The 17,053-nt window shown below is 48.9% G+C and overlaps 1 protein-coding gene and 2 non-coding genes across 3 annotated transcripts; all 3 read right to left on the bottom strand.

Moving 5' to 3' along the window:
* Positions 1-1,493: 1,493 nt before the first annotated feature.
* Positions 1,494-1,567, bottom strand: TRNAV-AAC. Its single transcript has one exon. It is a non-coding gene; the product is annotated as a tRNA-Val (tRNA).
* Positions 1,568-2,851: 1,284 nt separating this feature from the next.
* TRNAV-AAC lies at positions 2,852-2,925 on the bottom strand. Its single transcript has one exon. It is a non-coding gene; the product is annotated as a tRNA-Val (tRNA).
* A 237-nt stretch (positions 2,926-3,162) lies between these two features.
* LOC124648723 (cation/H(+) antiporter 15-like) lies at positions 3,163-5,855 on the bottom strand. Its single transcript, XM_047188437.1, has 4 exons — positions 5,640-5,855; positions 4,560-5,552; positions 3,820-4,464; positions 3,163-3,519 (listed from the first exon to the last, which is right to left on the bottom strand). Exons 1-4 carry the CDS (start codon positions 5,853-5,855, stop codon positions 3,163-3,165), a joined length of 2,211 nt encoding a protein of 736 aa, XP_047044393.1.
* Positions 5,856-17,053: the final 11,198 nt, after the last annotated feature.

A 17,053-nucleotide genomic window follows, 5' to 3' on the forward strand; every position in this document is an offset into this window, starting at 1 on the left:
ATCATGTCTGACCCAGAACTTCCATGAAGAACTACATGGCAGATGGCACAATGTGAATACCTTGTTCACACATGTCTATTTATGTTAACGGTGGCGGCTGATGTGCTGTTGGAATGTCATTTCGGTTTGTCATAGTCACGTGTCTGATGCAGCGCGAGCAACCAAATACACAACTGTTGTACTTGTCCATTGCTTCACAATATAGGTTCATTGTTTAGCCCATTTCCTCTATTTTTTCATTGAATAAGTTTTGTTCGTTTGTTTTACTGGGCCTGATGTCTAATGGCCTAAGTAAGAGTAGGAGTAGCCATAAACACAATGAGCGCCTACACAGCCACTTTTGATTATATTTGCTAGTTCAGTTGTCTTATGCTATTTATGTCCGTTAGTATAAGTTTGCCATCTCAGTTAACTAATTGCTCATAATAGTTATTATCATCATTTTTTGTGCTTTAACGATGTTCATTTATTTGAGGGTATGTGCTTTGTCTGCTGCCGTGAAAGATGGGGCCTGGTTTCCCTCTCACATCAGTTGTAGTGATTGATCAGATGTTGGAGCTTCTACAACACTTGTAACTTTAAGAGTTGAGTTAAATTTCCCCTAATTTACAGGTTCTGTTTATCAGTGTTAATTCCTCCTGAAAGTTGCTGAGAAACTGCTGCAATAACTCATAATCTGGACAATTCAGTGAATCATAAGTTCATAACATTATGGCACCTCTTAGAACTACTAGATTTAAGATCTCAATTTGAATCTAGTAACCATATGCCATAACCTCCTATTATCTAAGAGTGCTGGCACACACTTCACTCATGCTGCTGGAATCACTCTGGTGGTGCACATTGGTTCATTTCGATTTGGATGTACTCCAGGACAGTCTTGAGAATAAATTCTTTTTTTAGAGGCAATATTGCATATAAATTCTGGTCATGAGGTTTCACCTGTGCCATCTTCTTGATGGTTGCAGCTTGCTGCTTAACCTATTGCTATGTAAGGTCGCGTGTATACGCCAAAAGGAGTACCAACAAAAGTTCACTCATAAGGATTACTCGAGCGGTTGGCTGCAACTTCTGCTTGAGTTGTAGAGCAAGCCAGAAGATCATGGAGGATTTCTGTTGAAGAGCATGTGCCCCTTCAGCTATTACTTAAGGTAAATGGTTTTGCAACAGTTAATTAGACAGGCAACTATGAATCTTGTTCCTTCTGCTGCGTAGAAAGGGGACCCTTGAAGTAGAGGACTGGGATGTCCATGAAAAGTCTATTGTTCGACTGAAGTTTTGTTTGCTTAAGAATTAGGAAATTTGCGTTCTGCACTATGCAGACTGATTTGGGCGCTGCTGCTTAGAATCAGGAGCTTGTAAGGTGATTATTGTTGCCCTCCCTTGATTTCATTATGTAAATGGTACTGAAGTCAGTAGTTAGATCAGGCTTGGTCGTTACCAAAGCAAGGGATGCTGATGTAAATCAGATTAAGGTTATTGCAAAAAGAATATGGCTTCGCCCGGGTTTGAACCGGAGACCTTCAGTGTGTTAGACTGACGTGATAACCAACTACACCACGAAACCACTTTTGTTACTAAAAATGATTTACACGATAAGTACATACTTCATTATCAAGGTTTTTTTTTTTCTAACCGTTCATCTCAGATAAAAGAACTATTTAAAATCCCTGAATGGTGGCATGGCGCAAACCGTACACAACAGATGAACTGAACTGAAGAACAGTCTATTTGAATCAAGTCCTAGAAACTAGAAAAGTATATTTGATGCAGAGGAAGTGGTGAATTGTTTTTGTGCCAAGTGAGTTTGTAAAGACGAGATTCATTGCATATAGTTCGTCTCCAATATTCATTATTGATAACCAGTAACTTGGACAAGGTGTTCTCCTTAGTTGAGAGGTCCTTGTCTTCATTGTTTAGAATGTGCACTGGTTGCATCTTCTAGCAGGTGTTCTGTGGACATGAATAAGTCTAGTCTCAAGGGTGTTGGACTTCGTGTGTTTCACTTTACAGTTTACTGTTCTGTATCTGAAATATCATTGAGGGGCGGTGTTTTTTATTGGATGTTTGATAATTTTGTAAGTTGGCATCCCTAGCACTCCATTTCATTTTTTTCTGTTTTATGGTTCATAATAACTTTCATTAAAAACTGGCAAATGTCATTCTTGTCTAAAAGGAATGTAAATACGAACTTCATTGTGCACTGTGCCCTTTGGAAAATTCATAGTGAATACCTTGTTCATACAAATCCATTGTGGACATGCTATTGCATATGAATTCTAGTCATCAGGTTTCATTTGTGCTATCTTCTTGATGGTTTGGGCTTTGTTGGTTAAGGCATTGCTAGGTGAGGTCGCGAGTACACGCCAAGAGGGTGTACCAACAAAAGTTCACTCATAAGGATTACTCGAGCTGTTAGCTACAACTTGTACTTGAGGTCTAGAGCAAGCCAGAAGATCATAGGAGGATCTCTGTTGATGAATGTCTGACAGGCAACTACGAATATCGTTCCTTCTGCTGCGTAGAAAGGGGGGCCTTGAAGGAGAGGACCGGGATCTCCATGAAAAGGGTATTGTCTGAGTCTGACTCAAGATTTGTTTGCTTAAGGTAGAATTGGGAAGCTTGCGTTCTCCACTATGTGGACTGCATCCAGTAGAGGGCATTTGGGAGGCTGCTATCTAGAATCAAGAGCTTTGAAGGTGATTATTACTGCCCTCCCTTGATTTGATTCTGAAGTCTCAGAATGGATTAACTTGATCAGGATTGTTGTGAAGCACCAAAAAAGGTTTAATTAGATTCTTATGTTCCGGTAATTGAGATCTCCAAAAAATTGAAATTGCAAAAATATTTATGGCTTCGCCCGGGTTTGAACCGGAGACCTTCAGTGTGTTAGACTGACGTGATAACCAACTACACCACGAAACCGTTTTTGTTATAAAAGTTGATGCACCTTATAATATATAAATAATGCATTATCAAAGTTCTAACCGTTCACTTCAGATTAAAAAAACTACTGTATTTAAACTCCCTGTATGGCGCGAACTGTACACAACAGATGAACTGAACTGAAGAAAATTCTATTCGAATCAGGTCCTATAAACTAGAAAGGTCAACGTCTACATTGCAAAAGTCAAGATCACGTCAGTTCTGCTCGTCGCCGGCCTACTGCCGGAACTTGCTAGATCCAGCGGTCGTCATTGTTCGCTCTGGCGGCGGCGCCGGCCCACCATCGTCGCCGTGCCACACGTCCTGGGCACCCGGCACGGCGGCATTCAGCCCGCCCTGGTCCTGCTGCTTCATGATGAGCACAGAGTACGGCGTGTCGAAGTCGGACGACGCGAGGAGGTCGCCGATGACTCCGAGCTCGGGGCACTCGCTCCAGTCCGACAGCCCGTTCGCGGACATCACCGGATACCACCTGTGCCGCATTCCGACGATGACGAGGTCGTAGCCGGCTTTGTCGAGGCCCCTCAGCACCTCGACGATCTTCTCCATGTCGCCGACGAGCTCCTCCTGGACCTGAAGATTCATGTACTTGCTCCTCGCCGAGAGCGCCTTCACCTCCTCGATGGCGCGGTTGTCCACCCGCCGATCTGCCGGGTCATCTTTGATGCCTCGTGTCGGCAGGAACCGGATCACGGCGGCCTTCGAGCCGGGGTGCCGCGCCATGCGCGTCACGTAGGCCAGGGCTTCGCGGTCGTCGCCACCACCAAAGAAGAGGGCCGCGACGGCCGCCCGGAAGCCCATGCCGCTTAGCGACGAGCGGCCGCTGGAGGACGACGTCGAGTGATCTTGCAAGATGAAAGCGCTGAGGCCGACGTTACCGGCGTTGCGGTCGACGAAGACCCCGACGGAGCACGGCGCGACCTCCAGCACCTTGCGGTTGACGACGCGGAGCCCCATGGCGGCGCGCATGCCGCCGGCGAGCATGTGGCGTTTGTGGTAGTGGAGGAGGATGAGCGAGGTTCGCTTGTCGACGGCGAGGCGGCACACCTCGTCGTGCATGGAGGAGTAGGGGGAGATGGTTGTGAAGGGTTGCACGGACACGGCGCCCTCCGGCTGCCGCTGTTCGTACTGGAAGAAGGCGTTGATGATGCGGTCAGAGTCGGTGGACGTCGGTGCCGGGCCGACTGTGGAGGCGCTCCGGCGGAGCTTGTGGGGTATGAACACCGGTGCGGAGCGGCCGGCGATCTCCACGAGCTGAAGGAGGTAGAGGGCGATGGGCGTCTGCGGCGTGGCGTGCGACGCCTCCAGTAGCGCGAGCGTGCCCTGGACGTGGGACTCGTCGTGGACACACGCCAGAATCCGCAAGTCGGCGTCCGCTTTGAGGTGCTGGACCGTGCGCCGCTTGTACACGGCGTAGCGCCGCGCCGGGTCGTAGAGCAACCCCGCCAACGGCACGGACAGCGCCGTGTTCAGCACCGACGAGCACACCAGCGCGCTGAAAGTGTGCTTGCCAATCAGCTGCGGGTGCAGCGAAATCAATCTAGCGTGTCAGCCAGTATGAAGTATGAACACAAAACAATGAAGGATCAAGATCAATTAGATAATTAAATCACCTTGTTGGTCACGAAGAAGGTGAAGGTGATGATCTCGACGATGCCCTTGGAGTTCATGAAGAGGCTGAGCGAGACGGCGTCCAGAAACGGGATCTCAAGGTACACCGACGACGCCATGACGCCGGCCAGCTTTCCGATCCACGCAAGGATCATGACCATCTGCAACCTGCCCCAATGTATCTCCCACACGTCGGTGCTGAGCCCGGTCATGGCGTAGTAGAGCGGCAGTATCAGCCCTGACACCATGGCCTCGATCTTCTCGCCGAGCGCCGTGCCGAGCGGCGGGCCATCGGGGATCGCCAGCCCCAGCATGAGCGCGCCGTGGAAGGAGTTGGTGCCGATGATGTCGCTGTACAGCCCGACGAGGAGCACAATGAGGAGGAAGAAGAAGACGTAGGTCTCGTCCACCGGGTGGCCCGGCGGCGTGCGCTCGATCACCATGAGCGCTATCGGGCGCACCACCAGCAGTATGAACGCGACTAGCGCCGCCACGGACATGAAGGCCCAGAGCGACGTGGCCGGCGACACGAGGTACGCCTCGGTGAGGACGTAGCCCACCATTATGAGCCACGCGATGCCGTCCGTGGTCATGGACGCCGACATGGCGATTCGGCCGAGGTCGGAGTTGAGGAGGTTGAGCTCGGACAGGATCGGGGACAGCACCGCGAAGGACGTGACGGAGAGCGAGGCCGAGAGCGCGAACAGGAACGTGAAGCGCTTCGACACGTCCTGCTCCTCCGCGAGGGCGTCGCCTTTCGAGCCCATCGCCGTCAGGGCAAGCGCAAGGAGGAAGCCGGAGAGGCCGATGACCACGCCCTTCTTGCCGGACCGGACGGCGAGCCTCGGATCCATCCGGACGCCGATGAGGAAGATGACGTACATGAGCCCGAACGTCGCCACCGTGTTCAGCACCGGCTCACCCCTCGGCGGGAACACCAGCTGCCTGAACTCGTCGTTGCGGCACAGGAACGACGGGCCAAGTATAATGCCACCCTGAAATCAACACCAAATCTTAATGGACCAACACGCTCTCTTCATCAGGCAGATCTTGTCACGGTGGCAGCAAATTATGGAGCGTACCACGATCTCGGAGACGACGCGGGGCTGCTTGAGCGGCCTGAGGAAGAAGTAGAGGACGCGGGTGACAGCGACGATGAGGACGAGCTGCACGCCCAGGAGGGGCAGCGACGACGACAGCGGGCTGCCGCCCTGGAAGATGTTCCGGCCGCTCCCCGTGGTCTGCGGGACGACGTAGCAGTTGACAGGAAGATGTTCCGGCCGCTCCCCGTGGTCCATCTCATTAGTTCCGGATCGGCGTTGTAGCTGGTGGGGGTGGCGCGGTCGCCGCGCGCGCCCGCGGTTCTTCTTGCCCGACGCCCACCTCGTCAGGCGGTTTGCGTGATGGATGCGAGGACGAACGGTGAGTGGATGAGAGAAATGCCGGAGAAAATGGTGACATGTCAAAAAAAAGTTTCAGAACTTGATAGCCTTGAGAATATATTGACCTCGGCTTGTTTCCTCTGATTCTTGTGGCTACAAACTGCCAACGTTGTGGATTGTTCGATATAGGCGGAGCCATAGTAAACCTAAAATTGAGCATTCAAGAATAACATATATAGGTGCAACATTCTTCGGAGAGGAAATAGCGAACAAAGGGATGCAATGTTAACTTGCATCTGCTGAGACGAATGTCAATCCCAAATCGCACACAGCAACTAAAACTTTGTAGACTGGGAGTGTCAAGTCTTAGTCGACTAAGGTTTAGTTAAGTCTCGGTCGTGTTCACGGTGATCTAAAAAGAAACATATGCCTTTTGTTCTCAGAGTTCAATACACTGTAGTTTTTTCGAATCTCAAGCGTTGAACCAACGACTTTTGGTGTCAGAGGAGAACTTGACGAAATTATAGGCCAACTGAATTAGCTAAATACTTCGGATGTTGGCTATAATTCAGTTGAATTATAGGTTCAACATGTTGTGGATGAAGAGATAATATTGTTGTTGTTTTGAACTCACAACATAAACTCATGCTGAACATATATTACCTCATCATCCACAACAACAACAATATTTATTTTTTACTTGTTGTGTCTTATCTATTGGAAGCCATTTTATATTTTGTAAAGCAGTTCGATCGATAAAATTACATGGTTTTCTACATACTGAAGCATGACTTTCATGAAATTTTTCGAGAGCAACCTTGGTTTTGTGGAAGATAAAACAAAGTTTACAAAAACCTTTCTGTCAACAAAAGTTCCAAAATGCTAAAAAGCAACTTGCTAAGATATCCTCGAGAGGTGGGCTACGAGGATATGGATAACTTGAAGACTTTTAGGCTAAACACCAGAACCCAACCATTGGGGTTATGACCCAGAGGAATTTTGGACTTTGCAGAAGAGGGAATGTATATCAAGCCTCCCATCTAGTCACCATTGGTGGAGTGATGAAAAATCCAGGTTAGCCTCCACTAAAAAAAACAAAGAAAACCAAGAGATAATGTAATAAGAGGAAGTTGAGGGGAAAATGTTAAGATCAAGCAAGCAACATGTGTTCTCCATAAGGTTGTGAAGATTAGATCCACTACCTCTTATTGAAACTTGTGATTCCACCATCTTAATAGTTATAATTCGTAACTCTTTTGCCTCAAATCTTAGCGTTGTCATCCAAGGCCTTGTTTCTAAGTTGCACCAACAATGTTTCCGCAACGTTACGATATACTTAATTGCATGTTATCTTTATGTTGCATATCTCTTCTTATTTGGTCTGGTCTCCCTTGCAACGTTCGGTTCGTCACATCTGTCGGTAAGGATTCAAATTCAACTATCATGAAGGACCACTCTGCCAGATTAGTCCATATCTTACATCTTCATGTATGCGGTTTCTCTAGATCCATATTTTTATTTAGGGCTCATTTGGTTGCAGTCCATCCCGGTGGGTTCGCCGCGTTTTCCCCGACTTACCATTCCCATGCAATTGCCCCAGTTTAGCCCACATGGCCATTTGGATGCCCGTTAGGCGATCTTTCCGCGTCCTTTTCGCGTTCCTCGCTAGGAGTGATGAGATCTGAGATCTAGGGTTTGGCCCGATCTCGCGATTTGACCAAAATTCAAGGGAAAGAGATGGGAGAGCGCGAGGAACACGAAGAACACGAGGAACACCGGTACTCACGCACGCACAGCAACCCGATACACCCGATACTTACACCCGTGGCTCGATGGACCACGCCAATAGAATCACCCGGAAGAGGCACGCGGCAGAATTCCCGGTGAGAGATTGGTGTTGGAGAAAAGAGATTGGTGAGGGAGAGAGAGTGACTTGCACTAGAATCTCACTCAACAATATCCAAATCAACAACAAGAGTGCCTTGATTACAAAGGGATGCTTGTCCAAGATGGATGCTAACCCTAGGGAGACTAAGCTCAAAGTTGGTTTAAGCTCAAAATTATGTCTAAGGGGTAAAGGAGGGGTCCAAGTTGCTTATATAGGCAGTTTGGTGGGGCATTCCCGTCGAATCCGGTCCTGGGGCCGGTCAGACCGGGCCTGTGACCGGGTGGTCCGGTCGTGGGGCCGGTCGACCGGTCGCCAACCGGAAACGTCGCAGATCTCCGTCCGGTTGGCTTCCGGTACGATGCCGAGGGGAATCCGGTTTGGCGACCGGTTGACCGGGCCTGGGACCGGATGGTCCGGTCGTGGGGCCGGTCGACCGGGTCCTGGGCCGGCCAGCTTCTTCTCTTCCTTCGAGCGCTTCGAGTGACGTCGGGTCCAGCTTCGCGCCCATCTTCATGTCATGCTGCTCCTCTCCTTCCCTTGACCATGGGGTGTCCTCCTCTCCGGGGTCTTTAGTCACCTTGTACCTAATGACACAAAGCACATCGGCATGAGGTAGCATTCCATCCAAAGGGGTACCGAGATCAAGGGTGGTGAGGAGCGAGTTCACCTTATCATGTAGCGCTTTAACTCGAGCCCGAGTCATTGGTCCACTTGGGGGACTTGTTGGTCTTGGTGTGGAGGTGTCCGAAGGCCACCCCGCATCAATGGACCGGTGGTGGAGGTACCGGTGGTGGCCTTGCCGGTACTGGAGGGTGGAGGTACCGGTGGTGGTACCGGAGAAACAATCACCACATACTGTAAGCCTCACGCGCGAGCGGTACCTCGGGCGGTACCTCGGGTAGAGGCTCCACCCGTGCGTGGCCGGAGGCTCCACCCGGAGGTACCGCTCGTGGCACTTTTCTTCCTGGGAGCACACGCACGAGCTGTTCTTCACTTTTCTCTCTCCTGTTCTTCCCCAATATCAAACCAAATAGACCCAAATCGAAGGGAAACGATGAAATTTGTGGATAGAAAGTGGGGGAAGTAGTAGACCAGCACTAATAACACCGAATCAATGGACCAGAACCACTCAAAACGCAACAAAATCGCAGATCCGTCAAAAGGCAAATTAGGGCTATTTTTTGGGGATTTTTTGGGAAATATTTTAGAAACGAAATTGGGTGGCTGGGGGGTCAAATTCGCGGTAACCTTGAGCTCTGATACCATATGATGAGATCTGAGATCTAGGGTTTGGCCCGATCTCGCGATTTGACCAAAATCCAAGGGAAAGAGGTGGGAGAGCGCGAGGAACACGAAGAACACGAGAAACACCGGTACTCACGCACGCACACCAACCCGATACACCCGATACTTACCCCCGTGGCTCGATGGACCACGCCAATAGAATCACCCCGCATCAAGGAGCATTCATGATTCAAGAGGTAGGGAAGGGGATTTGCGACCGCTCTCGCGAAAGAGGAGGTGGCATCACTAGCAATCTTCTCTTCCTCCGGCGAACGGATAACAAATCGGACCGGAGCGATTCCTTCTCACCTTCGCCTCCCCTCTCTCTCCTCTCCCCACTCTACCCTCTCCGCCAGGTCTCTCTCTTTCTTGCCCCAAGATTTGCTAGGAGGTAAAGATGACAGGCCGGCTGTCCCGCTCGTCTTACTCAAATGACGTCAAAGGGTTAGCTATGTTAACTATTTATACTAAACTTTATTACTTATTTATAACTTTTTTATGTTAACACACTATGTTATCTATTACAGTTTTTATTCAATCAAACAAATATCACCATAAACTTAAACAAAGCATCAAGACACAATATAAATGTTACACAAATCAACACATGTCACTGGAAATATGCTTTCAGAATTTAAATAACATTTTGCAGTGAAACTTGATTGAGTTGATTTCCTTCTTGATATATTGCCTCCTAAAAAGGACCGAAGAAAAAATATTACAAGTCAAAAGAACAAGTGTCCATAAACTATTTCTGGCACTCAAATGTATTTAGAGCGTATATGTATGTGTTAAGATCTATTTCAATATTCTTAAATATCTTGGCAAAAATCTCTAAACCTACCATCTTACAACTTTTTGATATAGTTTATAGGGTGTACGCTTGCTTATCTTTGGTGCAAGAAAATAAAAAAACATATAGAGTACATGATTATCTGTCATAGCTGTACCTAAATGGAGAGTTCCAGAGTGTAAAAGATTATCCTCGTATATTTGGAATTGCTTGTTTGTTGGTCCGTCTATATCAAATATGCCTATCTTTCACTTTCATTTCTACATTCAACTCATAATAGATGTGTGCTTCGTACTTGGTTTTAAAATATAACCGCTGGCGATAGACATTATGTTAGACTTTGTATAGCTTTTGTAAACTGTACGTATTGTACATGTATTGGCCTCTGGCCTTCTATAAATACATGAGACAGCTACCCCTAGAGGGTTGAGCAAGTTCCCCCAAACACATACGTTTTACATGGTATCAGCCTCAAACTCGATCCTGACCTAACCCTAAACCTAGCTGCCGCCTCCCCCGCCATCATGGGCAACGCGCCTCCCCCGCCACCGGTCACCACGGCGCCGCCACATCCACCCGCCACCACCCCGCCACCATCCCCACCGCTTCCGCCTCGGGCTCGTCCGCTGCTGGCTTTCTCCCGGCGTCGCTGGCCGCCCTCCTCTCCGTGCCTCCCGCCGGGCTTGCTCCCTCGGTGCCCCAATTCTTCGGCACCACCAGCTATGGGTCAATGTTCTCGGCCCCGATCCCGCGGCCTAGCACCGCCCTTGCCGCCGCTACGATCTCCGTCGCAACCGCGTCGGGCCCCTGGACGGTATCCCTCGGCGCGCCCAACCTGGTCGCCTCGCAGCCCGTGGCGACTGCCCCATCACTGCCTCTTACCGTGGCCTCGGTGCCACCGGCCCCGGCTGCCGCCGTCGCTCCCCCTATGGTGGGGTGGCGCCCACTGCGGCTACACTTGTGGCTCCCTCCGCCTCCATGCCCTACGGGGCAGTGCCCCTCGCCAATGTCGCAGCCCCAGTCGCCATCGTCGCCGCCTCTTTGGGCCCATTTCACTTCGCCAACCTCATCACCATCTGTCTCACCCCGGATAATTACCTGTTTTGGCGTGCCAAGGAGATGCCGTTGCTCCGCAGCCATTACCTGCTTGGATACATTGTCGGTTCTCTTCCGTGTCCTCCACAGGTGATCGAGATGGTCCACGGCCCGACGATCAATCCCGAGCACCGCGCATGGATTCAGCAAGATCAGGCGATCCTCTCCGCCTTCCAGTCGTCCCTGAGCGAGGGGGTTGCTGCCCTCGTGCTCTTCGCCACCACCACCAAGGAAGTCTGGGACATCCTGGAGCACGCGTCGCCTCGGTCTCTACGTCCCGCTCCATGGCTATTCGTCGCGATCTTGGCGAGATCAAGAAGCTGGACTCCTCCGCCTCGACCTTCTACAACAAGATCAAGGTGCTCGCGGATACCCTTCAGCCAATGGGGAAATGTTGGGGGGATGACCCCCGGTATGCCAAAGGCATGCCAAACCGGATGGTTTGAGCCATCAAGATACCGGTTTAAAGGTTGTTCCGGAATGAGAAACTAGGCTTTTGGCTCAGTAAATCTATACCGGTATCCTAGGAGGGGTATGCCGGAATCAGCTAAGAAGGTACCGGATTACCGGTACAGGCAGCCCTGTAGCACGTCGGCAAGACTGGTCAAAGATTCTCTGAAGAGCTAGAGGACAAGGATGAGCGAAGCACTACAGCTTTAATCGAAGCTCTGGAGCTAAAGCAGATGATGACGTAAAAGGTACTGGAAGACGTCAACCTCCCTGATTAAAGAGATACCGGTGACGCCGGTAGCTAAAGAAGCTTTGTAAAGTAGTTTGTCTAGTCAAAGATGCCATTAGGGTTTCTTAGGGTTTCTTCCCCTGTAAGCCACCATCTCCCCTATATAAGGAGAGGGGGTACACCCATACGCGGGTACGCCTCATACGCTACGTGGTATCCAGAAACCTGTAATCTCTTATGATCAATGAATAGAAAGATCTGAAGGGGAAAATAGTTCTTGTGTTCTTCTTCTTCTACCTCTGGCCAAGGCCAAGTTCTTAGGAGATCCATCCGGAATCTATCTCATCCTTACCAAAACCCTCACCCGAATCCTCTAGCGCACATTCGGCCCCAACTTAAGCCATCCCATGGCATCTGTCTGTTCACCACGACGATAGTTGGCGCCCACCATGGGGCCAGAGCTGCGCTTGCTGGAGTTCATATTCGGGTGGGCCTCCTCACCATCGTCGGCGAGCGTGTCGTCACCACGCTCGTCGAACGCGTCCTCTCCATGGACTTCATCAACGACAACATGGGCTGCTTCGCCAACGGAGGTAAGTTCCCCAAGAATGGCCGTGTCATCGAGTTCGGGAGCCTCCGCGTCTACTACGACACCGTCCCCGAGCGCCAGTGCCTCTCGCCGGTGCTGGTGGCTCCGGACCCGCCAAGGTCTGCGCTTCGCAGCGGCCACGCCGCCGGCAGCGTCGAGGTGCTGGTGGTTGGCGCGGATGACGCCGACAAAGGAGTTGCGGTGGAAGGCGCGGGACCGACGAAGTCCACGCGCACGGCCAAGACGCCAACTGAGCACGACCAGGTGGTTGCGGGTGCATCTACAGCGCCACCGGAGACTCCTCTCCAAGCGGCCATGAACGTGCTGGCGACGCCCCTGGCGTAGAACATCGACCCGGCAGCAGCTCAGGCGGAGCTGGAGGCGCAACAACAGAAGCTGCTCTCCGCAGGCGCGGACATCATCCGGGCGCAGCGCGATCTGAACCTAACCCTACGTGAGTATAACGCTGCCCATGGTTTTGCTTCTGTTAGCGCTCAGGCTGCCAGGATGCCGGAAAACCGTCTTAGAGCTCGCAACCTAGATCATGATCTGCGTAAGGAAATTCTTGCCGGGAAGAGCACCTCTGTATCCTTGAGCATGGTAGAGAAACCTAAGTACAGTAGCCCGGATAAAACCATAAAAGCTGCTAGGGCTGCTGTAGAGCTGTGTGAATCGCTTACCGGAGATGCTTTAGCTAAACAACAGGATCATGTTAGGGAGTTGCTTGACATGATAGAAGCACAAAGTGCTGAGCAGCTTGCTAAAGTAAACAAAGCTGCGGCTTCAAAATCTGTGCGTTCTACAAAGAATGCCGGAAGCAAGTCCCATGGGCAGGCATCGTCCCCCCATCCGGACAAAAGAAAAGAAAAAGAAGTGAATGCGCAGCAAATGACTGTGTATGATCCGGTACTTGCCGGGAAACAACAAGCCAGGCGACACGAGGCCGGTAGAAAAAGCCAAGGGGCAGCTCGCGGCTATGCCGGGAAGGGCTATGCCGGAAATGATTATGCCGCTAGAGAAGAAAGCGGGCAAAATTATCGTGCACCAAGAGCAGCATACTTGGAGGAAGAAATGCCTCCGCCAAGGTACCGGCAGGCAAGGGCCGCGGTACCGGAACGTTACGATGAAGCCGATTCTGGAGTTGAAAGAGTTGCAGCCTACCGGAACCCTTTGGGGCCACGGTTGGGAGAAAGATGCATACCAGACCGGGATGCGAGGCACAGGCTGGATAGAGTGTACTTATCTGAGATGATGGAGGCAGAAGGTCCTCCTGGTCCAAAGTGCTTTGGTCCAAGGATCATGAAAGAGGAACCACCGGTTCGCAACTTCATGTTGCCCCGTGATACAAAAACATACGATGGCACCACTAAGCCGGAAGATTGGCTTGCGGATTACGTGACCGCTGTTTATGTTGCTGGTGGCGGAGGAACCGTTACCGGTGGAGGAAACCGGCGCTGGGCCGTGAGAATTGTACCATCTTTCCTGGTAGGACCGGCACGCATCTGGCTAAACAACTTGCCGGCAGGAAGCATAAACGGCTGGCTGGACTTTGAGGAAGCTTTTGTGAGCAATTTCAGCAGTACCTACTGATACGTCTCCAACGTATCGATAATTTCTTGTGTTCCATGCCACATTATTGATGTTATCTACATGTTTTATGCACACTTTATGTCATATTCGTGCATTTTCTGGAACTAACCTATTAACAAGATGCCGAAGTGCCGGTTCCGTTTTCTGCTGTTTTTGGTTTCGAAATCCTAGTAACGAAATATTCTCGGAATCGGACGAAATCAACGCCAAAGTTCCTATTTTCATCGGAAGCATCCAGAACACCCGGGAAGGATCAGAGGGGAGCCCTGGGGGCCCCACACCACACCCCGGCGCGGCCAAGGGGGGGGGCCCCCTAGGGTGTGGGCCCCCCTTCGACCTTCCTGCGCCGCCTCTTCGCCTATAAGAAGCCCCTGGATCAGAAAACCCTATCGCGTTCGACGAAACCCACGAAAACCTTCCAGAGCCGCCGCCATCGCGAAGCCAAGATCTGGGGGACAGGAGTCTCTGTTCCGGCACCCTGCCGGAGCGGGGAAGTGCCCCCGGAAGGCTTCTCCATCGACACCGCTGCCATCTCCACCGCCATCTTCATCACCGCTGCTGCTCCCATGAGGAGGGAGTAGTTCTCCATCGAGGCTCGGGGCTGTACCGGTAGCTATGTGGTTCATCTCTCTCCTATGTAGTTCAATACAATAATCTCATGAGCTGCCTTACATGATTGAGATTCATATGATGATGCTTGTAATCTAGATGTCATTATGCTAGTCAAGTGAGTTTTACTTATGTGATCTCCGGAGACTCCTCGTCCCACGTGTGTAAAGGTGACAAGTGTGTGCACCGTGTGGGTCTCTTAGGCTAGATTTCACAGAATACTTATTCACTCGTTGAATGGCATAGTGAGGTGCTTATTTATATCTCTTTATGATTGCAATGTGTTTGTATCACTACTATCTATGTGCTACTCTAGTGATGTGTTATTAAAGTAGTTCTATTCCTCCCGCACGTGTGTAATGGTGACGAGTGTGTGCACCGTGTTAGTACTTGGTTTGTGCTATGATCATGATCTCTTGTAGATTATGGAGTTAACTATTGCTATGATAATATTGATGTGATCTATTCCTCCTACATATGCATGAAGGTGACAAGTGTGCATGCTATGCTAGTACTTGGTTTAGTAGCGTTGATCTATCTTACACTAAAGGTTACTAAAATATGAGCATTATTGTGGAGCTTGTTAACTCCGGCATTGAGGGTTCGTGTAATCCTACGCAATGTGTTCATCATCCAACAAAAGTGTAGAGTATGCATTTATCTATTCTGTTATGTGATCAATGTTGAGAGTGTCCACTAGTGAAAGTGTAATCCCTAGGCCTTGTTCCTAAATACTGCTGAGTTACTACTGCTTGTTTACTGTTTTACTGCGTTACTACTGCTGCAATACCACCACCATCAACTACACGCCAAGCACTTCTCTGGCACCGTTGCTACTGCTCATACTTATTTATACCACCTGTATTTCACTATCTCTTCGCCGAACTAGTGCACCTATTTGGTGTGTTGGGGACACAAGAGACTTCTTGCTTTGTGGTTGCAGGGTTGCATGAGAGGGATATCTTTGACCTCTTCCTCCCCGAGTTCGATAAACCTTGGGTATCCACTTAAGGGAAACTTGCTGCTGTTCTACAAACCTCTCGCTCTTGGAGGCCCAACACCGTCTACGGGAAAGGAGGGGAACGTAGACATCAAGCACTTTTCTGGCGCCGTTGCCGGGGAGGAAAGGTAAAAGGCACTCATACTACGGTCTCAGGTAAAGTATTTTTCTGACGCCGTCGTGTGTGTGCTCAAAGCTATTTCCTTTAGATCCTGCAATTGCAACTTTTTGTTTCTTGTTTACACTAGTTTGGCATAATGGACAACAATGAGCTTCTTGTTCTATTTCCTGATTTAAAACATGGATTGTTTGATGCGAAAATTAAAAAACCTATGAAATCTTGTTTGCATGCTGGTAGTAATATTAGTATGAACGCTTTGAACACCATTGTTGATAATGATATAGAAAGTTCTAAGCTTGGGGAAGCTGGTTTTCATGATCTTTTTAGTCCCCCAAGCATTGAGGAGAAAATTTACTTTGATGATTCTTTACCTCCTATTTATGATGATTATAATGATAGTGGTCTTTTGGTGCCACCTACTATGGAGAGTGAATTTGATTATGATTACAATATGCCTCCTATATTTGATGATGAGAATAATAATGATAGCTACTTTGTTGAATTTGCTCCCACTACAACTAATAAAATTGATTATGCTTATGTTGGGAGTAGTAATAATTTTATGCATGAGACTCATGATAAGAATGTTTCATTTGATAGTTATATTGTTGAGTTTGCTCATGATGCTACTGAAAGTTATTATGAGAGAGGAAAATATGGTTGTAGGAATTTTCATGTTACTAAAACACCTCTCTATGTGCTGAAATTTTTGAAGCTATACTTGTTTTATCTTCCTATGCTTGTTACTTTGCTCCTCATGAACTTGTTTATTTACAAGATTCCTATGCATAGGAAGCATGTTAGACTTAAATGTGTTTTGAATTTGCCTCTTGATGCTCTCTTTTGCTTCACATACTATCTTTTGCGAGTGCATCGTTAAAACTGCTGAGCCCATCTTAATGGCTAAAAAGAAAGAACTTCTTGGGAGATAACCCATGTGTTATTTTGCTACAGTACTTTGTTTTATATTTGTGTCTTGGAAGTTGTTTACTACTGTAGCAACCTCTCCTTATCTTAGTTTTGTGTTTTGTTGTGCCAAGTAAAGTCTTTGATAGTAAAGTAAGTACTAGATTTGGATTACTGCGCAGAAACAGATTTCTTTGCTGTCACGAATCTGGGTCTAATTCTCTGTAGGTAACTCAGAAAATTATGCCAATTTACGTGAGTGATCCTCAGATATGTACGCAACTTTCATTCAATTTGAGCATTTTCATTTGAGCAAGTCTGGTGGCCTAATAAAATCCATCTTTACGGACTGTTCTGTTTTGACAGATTCTGCCTTTTATTTCGCATTGCCTCTTTTGCTATGTTGGATGAATTTCTTTGATCCATTAATGTCCAGTAGCTTTATGCAATGTCCAGAAGTGTTAAGAATGATTGTGTCACCTCTGAACATGTTAATTTTTATTGTCCACTAACCCTCTAATGAGTTGTTTCGAGTTTGGTGTGGAGGAAGTTTTCAAGGG

The sequence above is a fragment of the Lolium rigidum genome, chromosome 4 (assembly GCF_022539505.1).
Source record: "Lolium rigidum isolate FL_2022 chromosome 4, APGP_CSIRO_Lrig_0.1, whole genome shotgun sequence".
Taxonomy (NCBI): Eukaryota; Viridiplantae; Streptophyta; class Magnoliopsida; order Poales; family Poaceae; genus Lolium; species Lolium rigidum.